The sequence below is a fragment of the Eumetopias jubatus genome, unplaced genomic scaffold (genome assembly GCF_037043125.1).
Source record: "Eumetopias jubatus isolate StellerSeaLion01/CBP00866 unplaced genomic scaffold, mEumJub1_p1.0 scaffold_10, whole genome shotgun sequence".
Taxonomy (NCBI): Eukaryota; Metazoa; Chordata; class Mammalia; order Carnivora; family Otariidae; genus Eumetopias; species Eumetopias jubatus.
The window spans coordinates 92,788,374-92,810,217 of NW_028274816.1; the positions used below are offsets into that span (position 1 = coordinate 92,788,374).

A 21,844-nucleotide genomic window follows, 5' to 3' on the forward strand; every position below is an offset into this window, starting at 1 on the left:
GGACCTCACGGCCCCTCCTCTGCTCTCAGCCTGTTTAGTTTCTTTGCTTCTTTTTTCCAATGGGCTTCCTCTGCTCAACTTTCATTTCTGTTGCCTTGTAACTTCACCTTCACGTGGCCTCAGCTTCCTCTGGCCCTGACTTTACCTCTGTCCGGCTCAAGTTGACTTTTGTGAAGGTAATAGTCTAGCAAGCTCATCTAAGCTTTTCAGATCCATATCATGGCCACAGCCTGAGCAGGGAGTGGCTGCCGGCTCACATCTTCAGCATCCCTGGTCCAATGAGCTAAGGGAGGGTGGGTCCCACAAAGCAAGGTTGCTCCGTGGGCAGGGCCTGATAGAAGGGAAGGAGAAGACATTGGCAGGCATTATGGGGTCTCTCCTATCTGATTATTAAGCAAGATCTCATGTATTTTTCCTGTTTTTGCTCCTGAACAATTTAAGTTTTCTCATCCTTGATTTTATGTAGGAAAGCCACTTCTCTTTTCCGCTTAGGGTTTATAGAATCAAGGAATGTTGAAGCTGGAAAATAATTCATAGTTCATCTGCTCCAGCATATCTCAATGTGTGTTCTACATAAGTCCAGGCCCAAAAGACACTCTATTAAAAAAAAAGTCATATTTGGATATGGGTATTCCAGCACTTTTCTTGGGTTGTAGTTCACACTAGGAACAGAGTTCACAGTGGCCTGGTTTGTTTCGTAGGATCTCTGGTCTTCTGCATGGATGGACACCTACTGGGTCCTGGATTCTCCAAAGCAAAAGGGAGTGGTGGGCCACTCTCAGAGGGGACCAGCCATGAAGCCCTTGAAATTGTTTGCAAACTTGAGTCAGTGTTGTGTGACTGTGTGTGTTGTGTGTATATGTGCATGCATGTGCCCATGAGCATGTTTCCTGAGAAAGTGTCTATAGCTTTCATTTTACAGGTATGACCAAAAATATGGATAAGAACCATGCTTTAAAGGGACATTGATTGGTGTGCCTTTCTGAGCCAAACCCCTCATTGTTCTCCTTCCAACTCAAACATTTTGTCTGCCACAATCGATCGCCATCCAGCTAGTATGAAAAAATAAGATGCTTCACAGACAAAGAGTCTCGCTGATTACTTAGTAAGGTCATTTTTCATTTTCTAGATATGAAAACACTAAGGACCAGAGAAGGAAAATATAACTTGCTTAGATCAGGCAGCTGGCCCAGTAGTGACTGCATCTTTCCTGTCTCCCTTCCTCCCTCGCTCCCTCCCTCCCTGCCTCCCTTCCTTCCCCTCCTTCATTAACCAACACCTCACCAATCCACTTATGATTTGTTTCCCTAGACATTGCTAAACATTTGCTGAGGACCGAGCACTGTGTTATACATTTCCCCATTAAATGATATAGCAACCCGTCTGTTGGATATGACCATCCCATTTTTCATTTTTACCTTTCAGGTAAGGAAATTGAGGCTTAGAATTTAAGAAACTTGCCCAAGTTTGCCCAGCTAGCTAGTGGCAAAGCTGGGAAGGGAAAGACCATTTTTCCCACCACGCTCATTAGTGAGGTTGCTTTGTCTCACTTCTGCACATAACAGACTTCTGCCCCAGGTGAAAAGGCCACTATCTGCGACAGATGCGCCCACTCGCGGCGCGCCAGCCACAAGCCGGTCTCACCTGAGGCTCCGCGGGGTCCCACCCGGGCCAAACGCCGCCCCCGGGCGGCAGGTGGGCGCAAGCGCAGCGCATGCTAATGAGCCCGCGGCGCGGCGCGCTGATTGGCTGGCGCGGATGCCAGCGGCTTTCCCGGGGCGGGGGCCGAGGCCGAGGAAAGGGGCGCCGCAGGCAGCAGCCGCCCCCGCCCCGCGCTCGGGGCCGCCCTCTTCCCCCCGGGACGACAGGGCGTGTGCTGGGCGCGCGGGAGCCTTCGCCGGGGGCTTCCCCTGCTGCGGTCCGCTCGAGTTCTGGTTCGGCGTTCGTCGCGGGTCCAGGATGACGATCCGACACCAAGGCCAACAGTACAGGCCGAGGATGGCATTTCTGCAGAAGGTGAGCGCAGTCCGGTGCCCTGGGCCCTGGGAGGTGCGCGGGGTCCCAACTCTGGGAAGTGTCCGCGGAGATGCTGGGGAGGCGCGGGGCGTGTGGCCGGGAGGGGAGGGCATCCCTGTGGTCCATTAGTGCTGCTTGGTGTTATTAAATGACTTACTTGACCTGTGTGTGTGTGTGTGTGTGTGTGTGTGTGTGTGTGTGTGTGTGTGTGTGTGTTAAAGACTAAAATGATTAGGTTTCCACGTAACCTGTTTGTAGTGGAGAATCTGAAGCAGGGGCGATGGTCCGCTGGAAACTGGAAAACAACCTGTTACTCTGGAGAGGAAGGTGCCGGAAAGCATTTTAGCCGAGGCTGTGTCAGATTACAGACAGAATCCTGATATTATCATAAGGTTCCCAGATGTTGAATTAACTTTTTTTTTTTTTTTTGCTGTTTTTCGAATCCCACATTGCAGTATTTCTAAGTTGGAGTGTGTGTGGTGTGTACACATAGACCACAAAAACGGTGTGATTTGTAGGATAAAGGGACACCCTGCTCCCAGAGCCCCTAGATTCCTCATTCAAGTATGTGTACTTGTGTATCTCGGGTCTGTCTGTGTTGGCAGAAGTCAGAGTCTTTCCCTTCCATTGCAAAGGCTTTCTCAGACCATGTGGCCAGGCACCGGGTATCCATCCCGTGGACACTTGGGATGTGGCATGTACCTTGTGGGGTTATGTGTTGGGTTCCGACTGGCTCCTTTTTGTTCTGGACTTTTGAGATAAACAGTGTCAGAGGAGATGGACAAAGGATTAGGTCCCAGGTCACTTGCCCAGCCTTCATCCCTTCTACAGCCGTATTTCACAGTGCAGTGTCAACCCTTTTAGGCTTATCTTGTTGAGTAGAATTAGCTGAATGCTTTGTGACAGTTAAGAGCCCGCTTTGAGCCCTTGGAGCTCAGCAGATTGCTGTAGTTGGTGACCAACTGTCCTGATTTGACCAGGACTTCCAGTGCTAAAACCTGGGCAGTGCCAGACATGATGGAGACAGTCAGTCAACACGTGGACCACCTACTTCAAGAAGCTGGTGCATATTCCAGGTAGTAGAGGTGTGAGGCTCATCCATAAAAAGAATCCTCAGAGCCTGTATCGCAGACACCAGCTCCTAAAAGCAGAAGAAACCACCGAAGTCTGATATCTGAAAGCCATAAATCATCTTCCAGGATTCTCCTAGGCAGCTCTGGCTTGGTGGCTCAGAGAGCAATGGTCTGGAGACATTCTGTTTTCTGAATCTCGACACTCTATTCCATCATGACTGTTATCTGGTAGATTTTCCTGTCTTCACCTGGCCTTCTGGCTGGTGTCTGGGTTTCCAGCCTCCCTCCACAATCCCCCAGCTTGCTTACCTCCACAGTATGCTTCATAAACGCATTGATTTTCTTTCTTAAGCCAACGCTGATCTCCTCAGCCTAAAACCCTCCGCGGGCTTCCCATGTTCATGGGATCAAGTACAACCTGCTCAGCCCAGGCACTTGGGATCCTGCATTGACCCATCTCTCTTTCCCTCCCACCGACCTGACCTCCAGGGAAACAAAACAAAGCAGCCACAGTCCTGTGCCCTTTCATACCTCAGGCTCCTTTCCTGGGAAAGCCCTTTCTGCCCTTCTCACCTGCCAACTTCCCACTCTTCCGCTGTGAAGGCCGGTTCTCCCCAGCCCCTGGAGCTGAGCCACTTCCTTCGCTGCCCCACAGACTGCCCACACCCCCAGGACTTCTCTTTCCCTTTGCCTTGTGGGGAGGGACCTGCCTGTCTGTGTGTTCTGAGGTCCCCAGTCAGGTCCCACCCAGAGCTCCTTAGAGCAGGTCTCAAGAACCCTGCCAGGGGGTCCTTCACGATGAGCCGGCTGAACTAGATGTCCGGCCTTCTGGAGAAGGACCCAGACCAAAGGAATGTGGACATGGGTGCAGTGTCATTCACTACTCAAGGAATATTCAGTTAAATGTTCAGTGACTATAAAGTGTGCTCTGTCCCCATAGTGGGGGCGTACTTGCATTATCCCAACCGGTCCACAAGTCAGACATTATCATCACCATTTACAGAGAAGGAAACTGAAGGTCAGAGAGGTGACCTGCCCCAGTCATATAGCCACTAAGGGGTGGAACCAGGAAAAATACAGGACTGACCGTCATCTGTTGCCAAAATGCGATACTATGCTATGAGCTTGGGGCAGAGAGGAGGCTGTGGGAAGGCCTGACTTAAGTGCATGGGGGATGTGGAGCCGAGAGCCGAAGGATAAGGGGGGGTTCTAGGCAGAGAGAAAGAGAAGGATGTTCCAGGCAGAGGGAACGGCATGTGCTCAGTGTGTGTGTGACGCACGGTGGATGGCCCCCTATGGCTGCCACACGTGTGGGTTCCTGTACCGGGGCTGGCCCGTCCCCTCTGTGATGTCCAGATCACCATCCCCGCCAGTACCAGTCGCCGCTGCCCTTGGGAAACACCAGGGCGTTGACTTTCGTGGTGCCACATGGAGAAGCCTTCTGTTAGATGCTGTGCTTCCTGGTGTGGCTTCTGGCGTCTGCTTTTGCTTGGGAAGGGAGTGCAGAAACAGAAATATTAGGAGGTGTGGGCAGAGCAGGATATCTCTTGCTTGTATCCTTCTTTCATTCAACACAAATACATAATTGTGCACTTATGTGCTGGGCACCGTGCCAGGGGCTGGGGACCCTGTGGGGATTAAGATACAGACCCTTCCCCCCAGAGCTTAGAGTCTAACAGAGAAAGACAGATGCATAACTAAGGAGAGAAGTGGTCTCAAGATCGTGGCAGACCTTGTTAGAGGAGATACACACACACAAAGGTACGCATCTACAGGTCGCACAAAGTGGGGGATGGTCAGTTCTGCCTGGGGTGAGGGGGTCAGGTCACAAGGGGGGTTGTAACGGAGTTGAGGTACAAGAAATTAGTTTTCTTTACCAGGAGGATGGGAAGATGAGCAGATACAAAGAGGCAGATACAAAACAGACGTGTCAAACAGCACGCTGGTGTGGGAGAGCCATCAGGGGCTGGGTTAGCAGGAGGTGGTTGGGTGCTAAGGCTGCTAGTTAAGAAGGGCCCAGACCTGGGGGCTTTGGACGTCGTGCTGAGGAGTTGGATGCTTTCTGTGTTCAGTGAGAAGCCGTTTGAGGTTTTAAAATGAGTCGGTTTACGTGCTAGAAGGATGATTCTGGTTCGAGGGTCCGAGTGCTTCTCCACACTGGCTGCACTTATAAATAGATCGATATCAAGTCTCCCGTCCTTAGAGTTTCTGATTTACTTACCAGGTAGTTAAGTCACTCAGTGCCGCCGAGCCCAGGCATTGGTGTTTTTAAAAAAGCTTCTGGGGGATTTGACTGTACAGCTGAGCCGAAAGATCCTGGGGACGTTTGGCAAGATCTGGAGACATTTGGGGTTGTCACATCTGGGGACGAGGGTGCTGCTGGCGTCCAGAGGGTAAAGAAAGGCAGGGTTCCTGCTAGCCATCCCTCAATGCACAGGAGAGCTGGCCCCACAGCGAGGAAGGGTCTGGGCCCTAATGTCAGTAGTGTTGCGGTTGGGGACCCTGGGCTGGAGGACGACACACTGGGGGCTGGAGACATGCCCGTTGAAAGGCAGATGCCAGGAAGGCAGAGCCTGATGGTCCAGACAGGAGGTTCAAGGGGCCCATGAGGCAGGATTTAGTGGGGCAGGTAAGACACACCTCAGAAACAAAAGCAGAGTCAACAGAAGTTGGCTGCTGTTGTCTGGGGCCATCTAGAATGCATCCTGGGCCTTTGACCAAGGTGGGAAGAGCAGCAGGACTTGGGGAAAGACCCCTGAGTCCCGATGAGGGCACGGGGCTCACGAGGGTGTGCAAGACGGTGGAGTGACGCGGTGGGGCGTCAGCTGGCCTCTGTGTGGCCCTGCTGGCTAGCGGGGGCACCTTCCTGTCTGTTCGCAAAACGACCCGGTGGTTCTGGGTCACTCTGCCCCTCTTTGTGTAGAGGAGGACTGATTATTATCATCCCCCTGGGAGCCTTCTCCGGCTGGAAGGAAAATTCCAGGCTCGGAGATCTTGCACAGCGAGTGACAGCTCCTTAATGTGAGGAGCGGTGTGGGCGCGGAGGGTGGGATGTCGGGGCGTCAAAGCCATCGTGGCCTCTCCTCTGGGATGTCGGGGTTCCCTGGCACGCCTGCAGTCACATCACAGCACGTTGGCTTCTGAGAGAGGGGATGTGGGGCCAGCACGCCCCGCCCCCGCCCCGTCCCCCAACACAGGGTCCCAGGCGGCCCAGCACCCCCTGGCCGTGAGCCATGTATTTGTGCCTGGGAAGGAGATTTGGCTGAGTCTGGTTGGGAGTGGGCCTTGACATTTGATGGTGGGGAACCGGCCTCTGCCTCATCTTCCGGGGACGCCCACGGGACACCAGGGGGAGGTGTGAGAGTTGGCAGCCTTTTGGAGTAGAAAGGCCAGGGCTTCTCGCTGGCTCTCCGGAGAACTTGGAAACGGTTGGGATTCTCTTGGAGTGGATGAGAGAATGCAGAGTCTACTCTTTTTTTGGGGGGCCGCCATGACAAAGTACCATAGGCTCTGTGGCTTCAACAACAGATATTCATTTCCTCACAGCTCTGGAGGCTCGACATCCAAGAGCAGGTGTCGGCAGGGCTGGTTTCCTCGGAGGCGTCGCTCCTTGGCTCGCCGATGGCCGTCTTCGCCCCGTGTCCTCACATGGCCTTCCCTCCGTACGTGCCCATGTCCTAATCTCTTCTTATGAGGACGCAGTCGTATTGCATCAGGGCCCTCCTAATGACCTCATTTTACCTTAATGGCCACTTTAAGACCCTCTCCCCAAATACACTCACATTCGGAGGTACTGGGGATTAAGGCTTCAACATACAAATTTTGGGGGGACACAGTTCAGCCCATAACAGAGTCTTTCATTGTCTCCTTGGGTGACTGGGTTGACCCCGCAGAGGAATTTATCTGAGGAATGTTCTAAGGAAAATTGATTGGAACTGCACTGGGCTGAACGCCCTCAAAATGTTCTCGAGGTTCATGTGATGCTCCCTCCTCCCACCGGCCCTTCTTTTCTGTGAACGGTGACACACCTGCTGGAGAGAAGTGTGACTCCCCTCATTGTGTTTTTAAAATAACTCTCATTATTCCTCCCCTGAAGATTATTTTCAAACTCTTTATAACTGGATTTTTTTTTTTTTCCTTAACACGAAGAGAAGGAATCCAATCCGCCGACTTTCTCTCGGAGGAACTCAGATTTTTCACTCATAAGGCAATTTCTCTTTCTTCTCCAATATCTGGGCCCCCTGTTTCTATGAAACATGGCTGTTTCATCCAAAAATTATTTTGAACAAATATGGGATTTCATCTGGCAGCTAATGTGGGAAAGGGGAGGCCGAAGCCCGCACCTCAGAAAATCAGGCACTTCTTGGAGTAGCCTATAAATTTGCGGAAGGAGTGCCTCCCGCCATCTGTTGCTTCTTGGTCCACCGTGTGGAGAAGTGCTGGGCTCGCCCCTTTGCTCCCTTACTGCTGGAAGCTCTAGGCTGACCCAGTGGCCAAGACGCTACCAGGCCCTGACCCTGCAGAAGGCCAAGGATGGCAGCTCTGAATGGAGCCAAAATGGATAGTTTCTGTTCCCGAACAATCTGTGAGCTGAGAAAGTGTCTGGGCAGGTGCAGCCTGCCCTCAGCCTTGTTCCCCTGCGTGGCCCTTCACCTCCAGTGAAGCTGGGTCAGTCTCTGTCGATCCTTCTTTTTAAAATTGTATTTTATTGTGCTAAGAACACTTACTGTATCTACCCCCTTAAGTTATGAGGTGTACAGACCATGTGGCAGAGCAGATCTCTAGAGCTTCTTCACCTTGCTTAGCTGAAACCTGATGCTTGTTGGTTGGCAACGCCCCCCGTGTCCCTTCCCCCAGCCCCTGGCACCACCATCCCAACTCTTTGATTCTGTGAACTTAGGTATGCCACGTAAGTGGGATCATGCAGTCCTTCTGTGACGGGCTTATTGCCCTTAGCAAAATGTTCTCCATAGCAGAATGTTCTCTGGGTTCATCCTTATTGATGCAGAGTTTCCTTCTTTTTAAAGGCTGACCAGTGTTCCATTGTGTGTCTCTGTCACATTTTCCTTATTCATTTGTTGACAGACATTCAGGCTGTTTGCACGTCTTGGCTGCCATGAACATGACAGGGCTAATATCTCTTTGAGATCCTGATTTCAAGCATTTTCAGTATACACCCAGGAGTGGGATTGCTGGTCATTCTGTTTTTAATTTTTGGAGGAACCTTCGTACTGGTTTGCATAGCAGCTGCACCATCTTGCATTCCCACCAGCGATGCACAAGGGTTCCAAGTTCGATCTCTTCACTTTCCTGCGTAGAGAAGCCCAGGGCCTCCTCAGACCATCTGTCCTCCCTCTGTACCCCCTTAGAGTACAGCCCCATCCCCACAATCTAGGAAGATCCTGTTCACTCTCCATGAACATTTTCTGGAGATCTTCTCAGCCATCCTTCTCGTCTCTTGGTTCCTATTGTAGTTAGCACCTTCCCCTTTATTTGGCGCCTAATTCAGCCTGCACTTGCTATCTACTAAATAGCCTGTGCACAGCACCATACTAAGTGCTCTTCACACTTAATCTCAGATAATCTTCGTGACATCCGTCTGGTGATAGAGGTACTATTGTCATCTCTATTTTACAGAGAAATGAGTCCTGGTGAAATTTAGCAATTTACTTAGCTTCTACATTGAGCAGGGATTTGAACTGGGCTTTTTCTGCACCCAGATCTCTAGCATGTATCTTAGTTAACTTTTTATTTTCATATAAATGTCTTCCCAGTCCTCTGTGGACTAGGCGAATGTATTTTACCTTGCTGTATCACCCCCCACAGTGCAGCACACTTAATCACGCTCAATAAATACCTGTATTTGAACAGCGAGGAGAGCAGGGTTTTTATTTGCAGGCATCTAAACACAGCCTGCATGCAAAGTTTCAAAGATGCATTAGTTATACAAAAGCTACTAATGTTAATGATTCCAACCATAACCACTAACATGAATCTCTCCTAATAAAGTATATATCTTTTTTTTTTAAAAAAAGATTTTATTTATTTGAGAGAGAGAGAGAGAGAGGGAGAGAGGGATGGGAGGGAGAGGCAGAGGGAGAGGGAGAAGCAGACTCCCCGCTGAGCAGGGAGCCCAACACTGGGCTCCATACCTGGACCCCAGGATCACAACCTGAGCTGAAGGCAGACACTTAACCGACGGAGCCACCCAGGCGCCCTGATAAAGTATATATCTTTATGAGTATATAACATGTCTGTCCTTGTAAAACATTTTTACACAATTAATGAGATTCTAAGAGATTGCAAGAGTGTGTTAATTACCTGGGCATAGACTATCGCTGTCCCCATTTTACGGTAGAGAAAGGACATTCAGAAAGGTCCAGTGAAATCCCACAGTTAGTTAGAGAAAGGAAGCCCCATGGAGCTGTGAGAACCGTGGGTTTCTTTTCTTTGTACCACAGCCACCATGCAATGTCTGAAGGACTGGTAATTGTAAAGGGCTGTATGGAGCGCGGGAGTGTTATTTTATTTAAAAGCAGGAGAATAATGATGAGATAACCAAGTGAGTTAAATTGGGGGGAAGCAGGTGAATCAGTGACCTGTTTTGGTTTGCGTAGCGGCTGGAACGTGGCCAGCTTGGGTTTGAGATGCAGCCCTCCAGGAGGATACATCCAGCTGTTTGCAGGAGAGGGTTTCCGGACAGAGAAGGACGGGGAAGGTTTTCATTCCTACTTGCCCATTCATACTCTGTGCTTCTGCTCCTGCTCTCCCCGGAGCCATTTCCCCCACTTTCTGGTGCCTGATTCCTATTCATCTTTTTAAGATTCGCTCCAGGAGTCCCCACTCCTGACCCTCTCCTGGCGCTGTTGTGTTCTTATCATACCCTGAACTCACCTTTGTCACTGTACCTCTCATGTTGTCCCATAATATCCTTGCACCAGTGAGCTCCTTGGGCTCGGGGACCACATCGCCTTATCTTTGGTTTTCCAGAGTGACTGCCTGGTTGTTGAATGGCTGACTGACCACAGTAAGCACATGGCAGGCTGGGAGATGTGTGGTTTCTTCAGGAGTGAGGGGTTTTCTAGGGGAACAGGAAGCTTGAAACCTTGGATACATGAGGCTTTGTCAGTGCCCATGATAAACATTGACAAGAGACACATGTGGGTTGTCTTTTTTTAACTGTGCCATCCCATCCAGTTTGTTTTAAAATACCCTTTGGTTGATTTTACTTCCATTTAAATTTTTCAAGCAGAAAACTATTTTTTATTAATAAAATTAAAAAAAAAAAGAGCACCAGGGCCATCCTTGTGGATGGATGTCTTCCTGCAGAAAGTTCGCTCTCCCTTGGACAGCTCACTGGTTCGCTTTGCTTCACCTCTCTCCGATGCTCGTGACTAATTTGTGTCTCTGACCCTTATCTCTTTTGCACTTGGGGCATTCATTGCCTGTCACCTGCCAGACACCCTGGCGAGCTCAGTCAGCATTCCAAAGCAGGAGCTTTTGCTTTCAGAAGGTGCACCTTCTTTTTGGCACTTCCTACATTTTCTATTTTGGGAACCGGCACCTCTGAGCATAGGAGTTATAAACTTTGCCATCCTCACTGAACAAGTCAATCACTTGCAAGTACAGTTCACTTGAGTTAACTAGGGCTCTAAAAGGGGTGCCTTCCTGTCGCCCCTGCCATTGCCTTCATTTACATATTAACTCGTGCACCAGCTGCTTATCGCGTCCCAGCTACGTGTCCGGCACTATGCCAGCATGCACGATAACAGCATCAGGCCGTAACGGACAGAAGACCTGCCCTTGAACAGCTTACCTTCTAGGAACAAAGGAGACACACAGTAAGCAATGTGATCGATGGGCAGATAATTTCCCATGTTAGAGGGTGAGTGCTCTCGAAAAAGTGAGTAGGGGATCAGGAATGGCAGGAGTTCAAGGTTGTAGTGTTAAGTAGGATGGTCAGGGTGGGCCTCTTGGGCATGTTAGCTGAAGAAGCTGGTGAGTGAGTTAGTTACATAGGGAAGAGCAGTCCAGGCACAGGGAAAAGCCAGAGCAAAGGCCCTGGGGCAGAAGGCTGGGTATGTGCTTGGCATGGGCAGGGAGCAGCAAGGTGGCCAGTGTGGCTGGATCGGAGGGAGCCAGGTGGGCGGTGGTGGGGGGAGAGTCAAGGGAGGAAGGGGTCCCAACCACATAGACCAGTAGGGGAACTCTGCCATTGCCTTGAGTGGAATGGCCGATGCCGGGTTTCGAGCAGAGTGACACCTTCTAAAATAATTGAAAGACTCTCTCTGGCTGCTCATCTGAGAAGACACCATGGGGCAGAAGTGGCAAGCAGGGAGCCCCGCCATTTCTTTCTGGGACCATTGCAGTAGCTTCAAATGGATCTCCCCCCTTTTCTCCTTCTTGGCAAACTTCCTCATACTTCAGCGTTCTTCACTGTCGTGGGCCACATTTCCCGAGCTTGGGCGGAACCATGCCACTGCCCAGCAGTCACTGCGGGAGCCCAATGCATGCCCCGGGAGTGGCCTTCGAGGCCTGTTGTGATCCGGCCCCTGGCTGTCGTTCCTGCATCATCTGCCCCCCTTGTCTGTCCCTCTCTCGCCCTGGGCACCGACGTCTGTGGCTTCTCACTTTCTGTCCAGCAAAATCCTCGTTTTTTTGAGCCTCCCCTTCTCCTCTGAGCCTGTGCAGAATCTCCAAGTCTGAGCACACCTCTCCGAGCTCCTGCACCCAGCGAGGGTGTTTGTGTCTGTGAATCACATGTTGAATCTGGTTGTGTTGGAATTACTCAGTGTCCAGGCGGGTCACAAATTCCTCATGTACTCCCCTTCCCATCTTTTGCTCCCTCGGTGCTGCAGAAAGGGGCCTTGCTTGGCTTTTGAAACAGTTCTGGTCAGCCAGTGTTTTTGGTTCTGTTTTGCAGATCGAAGCCCTAGTGAAGGACATGCAGAATCCGGAGACGGGGGTTAGAATGCAGAGCCAGAAGGTTCTGGTCACCAGTGTCCCTCACGCCATGACAGGTAACGTATCTTGTGACTTAGTCTTGGCCTGGGACCATCCACATGCAGGGGTTGGCAATCTGTAGCTCGAGGTCCAAGTTTGGCCCGCGGCCTGTCAGCAAGCACGGATGCTTGATGTGTGGCGATAGCTAGCAACTTCCCACATTGTGTCACTTAATACCCACAATCAAGTTCGGGGTCGATGGGACCATCTGCTTTTTGCAGATGGGGCCGTGGACAAGTAGAGAGGTTCAGCCACTGGTCCCCCGGTTACTAAACTCGCACATGGCTGAGCTTGGATCTGACCCCAGCAATGTGACTCCAGTGTCCGTCCCCTTATCTGCTGTCAGTATGCATAAGCTACCTTCTTTCCTTGCACATAGGGCACACTTGGTTCCCGGGTTTGGGTGAGGCTGCCCACCTGCCGTGTTTTTTCGTCTTCCTCCTGTGGGTGAATTTTAGCTGCCATTGGAACAGGACTCGGGGGAAGCCTTGGGTCGTGCATCAGCTCTGATACAAACAAATTGGGTAATTGGCACGCAACTCCTCGGGTGGCAGGTGACCCAGGACTTCTGGGGATGAAGGTGGCTGATCTGGGAGCCTGCCACGCTATTCCACAAACCACGTGGTGCAGACGCTGGTGGCCTGTAATCTTATTCGATCTATTTTAGGAAGCAGTCAAGTGGATGAGAAAACCCTTGGCTCCTTGGTGGAGAGCGCTAATCAGTCTACTGTCTGCCTGGGTCTCTCTCTCTCTCGGTCTGCATACCTCTGAGTAGCATTCAAGGAGACCCCAGGTGGAAAGTGTAAAACACCCAGTCCTAGCTAGGAGTTTATGTAGGATTTGAGATGAAGAATTTTGCTTTAGAACAGCCAACCAGGGGTGAATGAAACTAAGAGCAACAGACGAGAACCCACTGAAAGCAATAACAGTGGGCATGTGGGCATAGACAGAGGTAATTTCTGGACACTTGTGCCCCCAGGCATGGAGAGGAAGATGAGAATTGCAGGTTGTCCATCCTTAGCCATGCCATGGGCAGGTAATTAAGCCCAGACAGTGTGTGAGTGGGTCACAAGGGCCTTCCCTGGAGGGGCCCGGAAGAAATGCCCCTTCGCTACCACTGAGGAGGGAAGGATTTGGAAAAGTTTAGCCACAAGGACACAAGCAGTGGGGTCGCAGACCTGACTCCTCCTTCTTGGTATGTTCTATGGGCCAGTTCCCATGCAGTCAGGGCCAAGCTTGGCCTTTGTAAAGCAGGCTGAAGTTGCTGGAACACGTGGTCATTGGCGCTTGCAGGATGGCGTCTGAATTGGAGTGGTTGGTTCCAGGGCATCTTGTCTGTCCTCGGAGTTGCTATCGCCCGCCTCCTCCAAGGAGCCTGTTCTGCTTATGGGGCTGCAGGGCCCAGGGTGAGGCGGAAGCCCACAGCTTCCCTGCGGTCCAATGACAGTTCTGGATTGTTGGTGGAACTTGGCTTGCTTTGGCCCTGAGATAAAACTGAATCCCTGGGGAATGGGTGGGAGGGGGCATGCTGGTTCTCTTCTGACCTCCCCTGATCTCCTCCCTGTCATCCTCTTCTGCTTTTTTTCACACCAGTCTTCACTCTGCATTGTCCCCAGCCAGCCCCTAAGACTTGCGGAGCCCAGGGCAGGACTACAAGTGGAGTTCACATCCCCTTGTCCGAAGTTATAAATCAGCCCTCAGAGTGTTACCAAAATACGTCCCATCCTCCTGCTTTGACCAAAGTACCTTCACAATGACCTGGGAGGCCAGGTCTGAATTTGGCATTTTCTGACTCCTCGGAGTTCCACCTGGGAACTTGGGAGTCCAGGAGAACCGTCCCCTCACCCTTAGCTCATCCCCATGTTTCCTCCCATCTCTTGCTCTGATTTACCTTCATGTGACCAGGCTCCATCTGGAGCCCCACAGACAGCACGCCCTTAGGTCTGATTTTATTCCAGTGTTAAGACTTAGGCTGTTTTACCTCCTATCTGATGACTGATAGTCCATGCACAAATTGTAAGAAAATAAGTACTATCGAGGGTGTGTGGGGGACGTTCAACGAGAAATCTGGCTGGAGTCAGATCCTGGATGACCCTGCATCATGGGCTGCAGGGTTTGGAGTGAACATAGTAGGGGGCAGTGGAGGGGAGTCCCTGAAAGCTTGGAGCAGAAGAGGGACGAGATCCCAGCTGAGCCCAGCGGAGACCAGTCAGGCAACAGCGTGGAGGAGGGTGTAGAGGTCAGGGGATGTGCTTAGAAGCTCTGACAATGGCCAAATACTTCTGGTTTGCAGGAAGTGACGTTCTACAGTGGATCGCCCAGCGCCTTTGGATCTCTAATCTGGGTGAGAGCTCATCCGGCACCCCGGCAACAAGGACAGCTTTGTGTGCAGCGCCCCCAAAGAATCTCTGGAGGGTAGAGACTAAGCAGAGGCTTAACCTTTGTCTCTGAGAAGTTGACATCAGAGAGACAAGGCATTCATGTGTAAAACAACCCAAATCAAAAGTGAAGGCATGATAATCAGGGGGGAAAAATAATTGTTTCATACAAAATATTGAGAGCACGTGAATAATTGGTAATTGGGGAAGAATCAGCCAAGACAGAATTCTTGGAGGGGGTGATGCACACATACAGCTGGTTTCGAAAGAAGGGATGCTTGTGAATTGTGGAGGGGAGCCCTGAGGGTTTGTCTTCCTGGGGGAACTAGCAGGAGCTGTGGTGTAGAAATGGAATGAATGAGACAGGGAGCGGGAACAAGTGGAAATTGGGAGAAATGACTTCAGCTGGGTGTGGAGGGTAGTGGAGGGGTAGGGATAAGAGTATAGTTGGCATGTTTGCAAATTGCAAGCTTTAAAAAAAAAAAGATTTATTTGAGAGAGAGAGAGAGAGACAGTGAGCAGGCAGAGGGCCAGAAGGAGAGGGAGAACTCCAAGCAGACTCCGCACTGAGCCTGACTCCAGGCTCGATCCCAGGACCCCGAGATCACAACCTGAGCCGAAATCAAGAGTCAGATGCTTAACCGACTGAGCCACCCAGGCGCCCCTGCAAATTCCAAGTTCTATCTGGGAGACAAGTAATAGGAAGCCATGGGGGATTTTTGAGCATGGCAGTATGCATGATAATCATATCTAAGCTGGGATGTTTGCAACAATTTGAGGGATGGATCGGAACAGAAAGAATCTGAGGAACAGACTTCCCACTAGAAAAAAAGGCTGTTGCTACAACAAGGCATAAAACATGAGACCTGATGACGGAGGGAGTGAGACATGAAGAAGGAGATACAGGGAGAAAGTCTTCTCAGGCTTTGGAGGCTGAGATAGGGGATGGGATATGGGTTGGGGCCTTGGGCCTGAGCACTGGAGGGATGGAATTCTCTCTCAGTGATGGATGGGAAGACACCTGCTTCATTGGTGCCTCTGAGAAAGAGCCAGGAAGGTTTTCCTTTAACTGATGCAAATCCAGAAACAAGAGTGTGTTTCCAAGCTCAGTGAAGGTGGGTGGGAATTAAAGTGAGGTGAGGGGGAGTGGAATCTGGACCCGGGATGCAAGCAGAATTGAGCTTGGGATAGAAGTTGACAATAAACTTGGCCTCCTCTTTGCTTTCCTCTTTGAGTGAGGAACTTTCTGTAGGTTAGAGACATTCCCTGCTCCTGGGGACTTCTCCAGACCCAAAGGGCCCAAAGAAGCTTCTCCAAACACCTGTAGTGGACCACCTGTGGTACCCATTAACATTTGGGTTCACTGACTCCCCCTGGACTTAGGAGTTGTCATTCTCGGGGGTCAGGCTGTGGGAAGCTTCCTCTTACCATGCTCCCCAGCTGATATTTGCCCATAGCCAAGTTCAGGAACCACTGTCCTCACTCCTTGGATGAAGTGCTGTTAGGAGGGGGGCACCTCTCCTGGAGTTTGGGGTGCTGTGTGGGGGTCGGGCAATGAGCTTCTGCCTTCTGTGTCTGCTCTTGACTTCCGTGTCTTAACTGTCTCCTCTCAGAGGCACAGAACTTGGGCAGCTTTATTGTCAAGTATGGCTACATTTACCCCCTGCAAGATCCCAGGAATCTCGTTCTCAAGCCTGATAACAGCCTCTACCGATTTCAGGTAGGTCTCTTGGCCTTGACCTTGGTGTTAATATGGGATTAATCTTATCTGAGAAGGTAATTGTGTGGTTTCATATCCTCACAGATCAGAACTTTAGAAATGGTAGGCGGGCGAAAGTAGTTTCATCTCAAGCCACAGGGCTGGGGTCCCAGGGGGACAGTCACAGCCCAGTGTTTAAGCATGGCTTCCTGGTTTCTTTTGTAGACGCCGTATTTCTGGCCCACCCAGCAGTGGCCGGCTGAAGATACAGACTATGGTAAAACTCCAGCCCCCTGTGCTTTTGGTAGCGCTTAACATGCTGCTTATTTACTTGCCGCATTTTGGTGACATTTGTCTTGCTGTCATCATGACCTTTATGTCAGTTCACATCTGTATTGGGAGTGTTCTCAGGGAAGGGAGCAGGGGTCTGCTGAGACTTCTTCCCACCAAGCCAAGCACAGCAGCCTCATGCACGTAAAGGCTGCAGATGCAGTTTTAAAATACGATGATGATGGAAAATGTCATTGTTTTCTTTTCCAGCCATCTATTTAGCCAAGCGAAATATAAAGAAGAAAGGGATTTTAGAAGAATATGAGAAGGTACAGAGATGCTTTCAAGTACAAGTTGTTATATTTGGAATAAAGTTTTGAGCTATTTTTTTTTCTCTTCCCCCTTTGCTACGTCATATGTACCATCGTCATCCATCCATCCATCATCTATCCATCCATCCATCCATCCACCATCCTTCCACCATCTATCCACCATCACTCTATCCTTAATCCACCATCCATCCATCCATCCACTATCTATCCAACCATCCATCCACCATCCATCTATCCACCCACCCATCCACCCTTCATCCACCATCCATCCATCCATCCATCCATCCAACCATCCATCCATCCACCAACCCATCCACCCTTCATCCATCATCCATCCATCCACCCACTGTCCATCCATCCATCCACTATCTATCCAGACATCCATCTACCATCCATCCATCCACCCATCCACCCTTCATTCATCATCCATCCATCCACCCACTGTCTATCCATCCATCATCTACCATCCATCCACCATCCATTCACCCACTCTCCATTCATCCATCCACTATCCATCCATCCATCATCATCCACCATCCATCCATCTATCCATCCATCTATCCATCCACCATCCATTCATTCATCCACCATCCATCCCTCCACCATTCATCCATCTATCTGTTTAGAAGCAGCTCCTGAAATCAATTCTTCCCCATGTCAAACTTCAGTTTCTCCTGCTGTAATTTAAGCTCTTGCCTCAGTGACTACTGGACACACAATAGCTACTACATTCTTTTTGCTGTCCTAGAACATGAGACAATTAACATGCATGGTAATGGATATTATGTGATGAACAGATTTGAACTTGAGTTTGTGATGGGAAGACAATAGTGTAGCTTTTGTTTTAGGCCAGATGAGTCAGATTTCTCAAAGAACACACCCAAGCCTTCAAAAGCCTAGATTTCTGGGCAGACAGCATTAATCTTGCTGTGTTTTTATTATTTACAGACATATTTTTGGAAGAGCCAGCATCATGCCAATGTTAGGACTTGTCTTTGTGCATTTGTGATGCTCTGTCATTGAATACTGGGTTTCTGAGTTTTCTCCCACTCTATTCTCCTCTTCCTAATCAGATTTGGGATACATTTATTAAAAAAAAAAATCCAAGCCAGGGTGTGGCTTTTACTATAAAGGCTTTTTGAGAATTTGGTGCTACCCTTTGAATGCATGTCTTTGCAAAGCTGGAATGGGAGATCATTTGGCTGGGGCTAGGTTGCTGCAGGGCCAGAGGCATGCCCTCATTGACTTAGAGCTCTCTGCCCTCTGCACACAGCGTATGTCATGGGGCTTAGTGTTCTTTTCGTTTTCCATTTCTAGGAAAATTATGATTTCTTGAACAAAAAAATTAACTACAAATGGGACTTTGTCATTATGCAGGCCAAAGAGCAATACAGGTAAGCAAAAGATGATGTCTGTACACTGGTTGTCCTTCCTTCCTCCCTTCCTTCTTTGTTTCCTTTAATTCAAATAAACCTTTATTGGGCATTATGTGTCAAACACTGGGTTAGGCCTGGGGAGTATAAAGGCACAGTCTGGGATCAGGCGGATGAAGAAACAGGCCATGATGCTACACCGAAGTGAGTGCCTCACACAGGGGTTTCCAGAAGGAGCTGGAGAAACAACATTGAACCTGGAGGCTGCATAGGAGTTTCCAGGTGAACGATGGTGGTGGTGGATGGAGAGGAAGGGCGAGATATAAGGAAGGATCTTCTAAGCAGACAGAACCAGAGTCTGGAGTCCAGGGAACGCCTACTTGATGCAGTTCTGTGTGGCTGGAGCAGAGGCACCATGGTCTAGACAAGCGGACACACAAAATTAGCCACTGCAGACACGAAATCTGAAATTGGAGGCAGGCTTTGAGTCAAAGGCATAGAGTCAAAGGCTTTGAGTCCCAGGCATAGAGGCTGGGACTGACAGAAGTGAGACCTGAGATGTTAGCAGGAGTAGATCGTGAGACTGTTTTGTGCAAAGGGCCATGGGGAGCCGCGGGAGCCCTAAAAAGATCTTAAGCGGAACCACTCACTGCAGCTCTCATTTTGCCTGCTGTCCACTTCAGAACTAGAGCCGGAAGTCCCTGGAAGGCTCTGCCTTGTGTCTGAGAGCCAGATGTAAATGTTAGAGAGAGTGAATCAGTCAGGACAAGGTCAGGTTGTCATAACAAACAGCCCCCAGGTCCTGAGAGCATGAAACCACAGGCTCATTTCTTGCTTGTGTTACATGTCCACTGTGGGTTGGTGGGGGCCCTGATGTGCTTTGTGCCCACTCCAGAAGCCATGCTGAAGGAGCAGCACCATCCAGCCTTTGCCTGTTGCTGGAGCAGAGGGAGGCAGAGCCTGTGCGGGTCACAAGTGATGGATGTCACTTCTGTTCACAAATCATTAGCCAAAGCAGCTCCCCATATGGTTGTGCCCAACTTCAAAGGCATTTGGGTAGGGATGTACAATCCTACCGTGTGCCTGTGACATAGGGGAGTGAGGAATATCCGGAGACTGATACCATATATTACCAAAATGGGTAAGTCTGGCTGGCCCAGGCTCACTCTGGCAGGTCCAGTTTCTGGAAGGTCTAGAAACGGGTGCATAGTTGGGCTGGACAGTGGACTCTCATCAAGCAGCCTTAGGATTGGAATAGTGGGGATTAGTTAGGGCTCTCTAGAGAAACAGAAACAGTAGGATATATATGTATGTATGTATATCAAGAGATTTATGATACGGCATTGGCTCACACAATTACAGAGGCTGAGAAGTTACAAGACCTGCAGCTGGTAGTCTGGGGACCCAGAAGAGCTGGTGGTTTAGGTTCGTCTGAAGGCTGGCAGGCTTGGGGACCCAGGAGCTGATGTTTTAGTTGAGTCTGAAGGCAGGAAGACTGATATCCCAGCTCAAGGCCATCGGGCAGGAGGAATTCCTTGTCATTTAGGGGAGTATCATCCCCTTTGTTCCATTCAGGTCTTCAACTTAAAATACCCCCATCTGAAAATACCATCAGGGGCACACCCAGAATAATATTTGAGCAAATATCTGGCCATCCCACAACCCAGTCAAGTTGACACATAAAATAAGCCATCACAAGAGGTGAGCGCTGTTATGCAGCAGTGCTGGGTCCGGAAGCACAAAAATTCTAATGGCAGATGGCTTTATTGCCTTGAAGGGGGAATATCTGCTCTGAGGCTTGGGATTCAGGTAGAGGAGCATTACTCAGAGACCTGGCCTGGGCCTTTCACCATTGACATGTTTCTGCTTAGGTATGTTTGAGACAGAGCAGTTGGGGGGAATGCTCTAACTTCCCATCACTTGTATTTGTTCATAAGGCTTCATGGGGTGAGTCCTGTGTACTGTCTCCTTTCATGTTGGTGAGAGGGAAGTGCTCATAGCAGTAATTCTTGTCACCTTTACATCCACAAATGGGGAAGTGAGGCTTAGAGAGTTTAAACAGTCCATGGCAAGGTCACTCTGTGAGGTAATGGTCGAGACTGGGCTAGTATTACTTAGTTCCAGTCAGTGCACCAGTTTTGATTTTCTACTGGGTTCCACACTGGGCTGGAACCCTTTCATCCTCCAGCTCTCTGCTCTGAGCAGGATAGCCCAGTGATCCTGAGGACTGCAGACCCTGACATATGCCTTTCAGGACACGCTAGCTGCCTGTTACACCTCAGGGCTATTTTCAGTGGCTCCCACAGGCCCCACCACTCGTGCCTTCGCCTCAGCCTAGATAAAGCTCCATGCTGCCCGTGTCGTAGGACATCTTCTCCTCCATCACTTCTAGATGCCTTGGGATGAGAAATTCATAAAAGGCTCTCTCCTTCTGAGATCCTGGCTTTTCTCCACTAATTCCATTGCTTGACTCAAAGCCTGCCTCCAATTTCAGATTTCGTGTCTGCAGTGGCTAATTTTGTGTGTCAACTTGTCTAGACCATGGTGCCTAGATAGCTGGGCCCTAGATAGCTGGGCCACCACCATTCTGAGATGACACTGTGAAGTTATTTTTTTTTTAATTTTTGAATTTTAAGCAATCTCCACACCCAGTGTGGGGCTCAAATTCACAACCCTGAGATCAAGAGTCTCATGCTCCACCGACTGAGCCAGCCAGGTGCCCCTGTGAAGGTATTTTTTAGATGAGATTAACATTTACATCAGTAGACTTTGAGTAAAGCAGATTGCCTCCATAGTGTGGGTGGGCCTTACTAATCAGTTGAAGGCCTTGTGAGAAAAGACAGGATTTCTGAGGAAGAAGGAGTTCTGTTTCCAGATTGCCTTTGGACTCAAATTGCAACATCAGCCCTTCCCTGGGTCTCCAGCCTGCTGGTGTGTCCTGCAGAATTTAGACTTGCCAGACTCCTCAATGTATGTTATTCCTTAAAATAAATAAATTGTGCCTCTATCTATCTATCTATCTATCTATCTATCTATCTATCTATCTACGTATCTATCTAGTCTACGGTTTCTGTTTCTCTGCAGAACCCTGATTAATACAAACACAGGGTCTTAGCACAAAATTAGGTTGGCCGTGTAGGCTGGCTCATGAGGTAGCCATTTTATTATACTGAACCTCTACACACAGACCTCTTTTCTGAACCCAGACTCAGTATCCAGCTACTTAACATCTCAGGATGATGTCACACCTCAAACTTAACTTGTTCATAATGGAATGTTTCTCTCCCTCATACACCAAACCTCTTCCTCTAGTGTTATCCACATCAGTGCAAGGAACCCCATTCACCTCCTGCCTCTAAGCCCCCATGCCCAGTGTCTAGTAATCTGGTCCTGTTGCCACCCCTGGCAAAATTCCTTCTGCCCCACCTGCCCCCTTCTGTCAGCCCCCACCTCCCTGCCCTGGTTGAACCAACCTGTCACCCAGGCTGTGGCCATGTCCTCCCAAATGGTCTCTCTGCTCCCATTTGCCCCCATTTTTGAAACTCAGATAGGGTCCTGTCACCCTTCAGAGAGAGATCTCTCAGTTCGAATGTCACATGCTCAAAGAGGTTTTGTTGATTAGTTGTTAGTGAACAGAGATCATCCTAAGACTTAGTAGCTCAAAATAGCAACAGTTGCTCTGTTATTTTTCAAGGTTTCT

The 21,844-nt window shown here is 49.8% G+C and overlaps 1 protein-coding gene across 1 annotated transcript in view; it reads left to right on the forward strand.

Moving 5' to 3' along the window:
• The first annotated feature begins 1,871 nt into the window (after positions 1-1,871).
• Positions 1,872-21,844, forward strand: part of RGS9 (regulator of G protein signaling 9) — a 64,754-nt gene continuing 44,781 nt past the window's right edge. Inside the window, exons 1-7 of the mRNA XM_028112291.2 lie at positions 1,872-2,016; positions 12,013-12,109; positions 14,386-14,436; positions 16,084-16,190; positions 16,395-16,446; positions 16,710-16,768; positions 18,089-18,165. Coding sequence (XP_027968092.2) covers positions 1,960-2,016; positions 12,013-12,109; positions 14,386-14,436; positions 16,084-16,190; positions 16,395-16,446; positions 16,710-16,768; positions 18,089-18,165 — 500 coding nt within the window. The 5' untranslated portion in view covers positions 1,872-1,959. The remainder of the gene's footprint in view (positions 2,017-12,012; positions 12,110-14,385; positions 14,437-16,083; positions 16,191-16,394; positions 16,447-16,709; positions 16,769-18,088; positions 18,166-21,844) is intronic.